Here is a 2,500-nt window from a genome sequence, read left to right as displayed (position 1 = left end):
TTAATATCTAATTTGCTCTACCTCGGAATTGATATATTTTCATATGTGTAAACCGAAGGGGAGTTCTTTTTAGTTGATACTAATTTCGTCTCTCCATGGGATCGAACCAACGTCCAGTGGACAGGAATGAAACCAAGACGACATTGATGTTACCAATTCGGCTAACAGTGAGCCTATAAGTTTATACCGATTCTGACCTTACAAATCACCGTCGAACTGGGTTTTTCGTAATTAGAATCGATATGCAACCCCCTCTACCATGTTAGCCAATTCGAACGTTTGACGAGTGTAGCCATATTATGAATAATTATCACATCACCGTGATTCATATAAATTATTCAAGCTACAAATGTTCTTTAATATCTAATTCTCACTCTCTCTCTCTCTCTCTCTCTCGTCTCTCTCATCTCATCATATATATATATATATATATATATATATATATATATATATATATATATATATATATATATATATATATACTATACGTATATGAATAATTATCACATCACCGTGATTCATATAAATTATTCGAGCTACAAATGTCCTTTAATATCTAATTCGCTCTACCTCGGAATTGATATATTTTCATATGTGTAAACCGAAGGGGAGTTCTTTTTAGTTGATACTAATTTCGTCGCCCCATGGGATCGAACCAACGTCCAGTGGACAGGAATGAAACCAAGACGACATTGATGTTACCAATTGGGCTAACAGTGAGCCTATAAGTTATACCGATTCTGACCTTATAAATCACCGTCGAACTCGGTTTTTTTTTTCGTAATTAGAATCAATATGCAACCCCCTCTACCATGTTAGCCATTCGAACGTTTGACGAGTGTAGCCATATTATGAATAATTATCACCATCACCGTGATTCATATAAATTATTCAAGCTAACAAATGTTCTTTAAAATATCTATTCCCTTCCTCCCTCCTCTCTCTCTCTCTCTCTCTCTCTCTCTCGCTCTCTCTCCTCTTCTTCATCTCTCGTCTCACCGTCTCTCGTCTCTCTCTCTCTCTCTCTCTCTCTCTCTCTCTCTCTTTATATATATATATATATTATATATATATATTATATATCTATATATATATATAGATATATATATGATAATATATATATATAATCTAGCCACCTGTGGAGGCAAGCCAGCCTCAACGGGTGCCGGTCCCAAGCCCGGATAAATAGGGAGGGTCAGTGTCAGGAAGGACATCCGACTGTAAAAACCCACGCCAGAACCAATGAAATGAGTCGTGATATTGATGAGAATAGTGCTAGGGCGTACTCTGTTACAAGGCGAAGGCAACTAAATGTGATCAGAATAGGCCAGCTCTATATTGGGTCTATGAAAGGAAATGGAAGAGAGTTGGCGGAGTTGATGAGGATAAAAAGAGTGGATATTTTGTGTGTGCAGGAATCTCGATGGAAGAGTAAGAAAGCCAAAGAACTGTGGGATGGCTACAAGCTAATCTATAGTGGAGCAAATGAGCAGGGTAGGAATGTCATTGGTGTAGTGTTGTCGGGGGAAATGAAGAATGCAGTGGCGGAAGTGAGTAGAAAGAATGTCTGCATTATGAGGGTGAAGATATGTTATGGAGGGGAAACAATGAACATCATTAGTGCTTATGCTCCACAAGTGGGCTGCACAGAGGAAGAAAAGAACCGTTTTTGGAACGAAATGAGTGAGGTAACACAAGAACTGGAAGAGCAGGAGAGGATTGTAGTGGGGGCAGATTTTAACGGACATTTCGGAAATGAAAAGGATGTAATTGAACGTGTGCATGGAGGGCATGGGATCGGGGAGAGAAACCCAGAAGGAAAGAGTTTAGTAGACTTTGCTGTGTCCTTTGATATGGCAATAGTGAACATGCTCTTCAAAAAGAAGAGGGAGCACTTGATAACGCACAGGAGTGGCGGTAGATGCACACAAATAGATTACCTCCTTTACAATAGGTCAAGGCTGGTGGAAGTTAGGAATTGTAAAGTTATCCCAGGTGACCACATGGCCCCCCCAACATAGGCTCATTTGTATGGATTTAAAGATGGAAAGAGAAAAAAAAACGAAAACAAATAAGGTAAAGAAAATCAAGTGGTACCAATTGTTAGGAAGGGATAATGATAAGAAGAGAGAGTTCAGGAGAAGAGTGCTGGGAGAGGTTGATCTGGGAATTAAAGACGTGGGAGAATGGTGGAGGCATAATGCATCAGTGATCAGGGTGGAGGCATAATGCATCAGTGATTAGAAGACATGGAAAGGAGATACTAGGGGAAACATCTGGAATAGTATGGGAGGAAAAGGAGAGCTGGTGGTGGGGGGGAAGAGGTGGGGGAAGTGGTGAACGGTAAAAGGGAGGCAAGGAAGAAATTTGAAGAGTCACAGCTGGAGGAGGACAGAGAAAGAAGTAAAAAGGGTGGTAGCTCAAGCTAAGGCAAGGGCATATGAAGAGGTTTATAATGAACTGGAAACCAAGGAAGGGTTGAGTAAGATGCTCAAACTGT

At 40.0% G+C, this 2,500-nt stretch overlaps 2 protein-coding genes across 2 annotated transcripts in view; one reads left to right on the top strand and one right to left on the bottom strand.

The window, feature by feature from the left end:
* The window catches only part of LOC135198823 (low-density lipoprotein receptor-like), a gene marked incomplete in the record, with an annotated part of 1,079,059 nt that overhangs the window by 110,098 nt on the left and 966,461 nt on the right, over positions 1-2,500 (bottom strand).
* The window catches only part of LOC135198330 (uncharacterized), a 9,626-nt gene continuing 8,373 nt past the window's right edge, over positions 1,248-2,500 (top strand). The window contains exon 1 of the mRNA XM_064225901.1: positions 1,248-1,856. Coding sequence (XP_064081971.1) covers positions 1,248-1,856 — 609 coding nt within the window. The remainder of the gene's footprint in view (positions 1,857-2,500) is intronic.

This window comes from Macrobrachium nipponense, chromosome 22 (assembly GCF_015104395.2).
Source record: "Macrobrachium nipponense isolate FS-2020 chromosome 22, ASM1510439v2, whole genome shotgun sequence".
Lineage (NCBI taxonomy): Eukaryota > Metazoa > Arthropoda > Malacostraca > Decapoda > Palaemonidae > Macrobrachium > Macrobrachium nipponense.
This window is presented reverse-complemented; position numbering and strand designations above follow the sequence as displayed.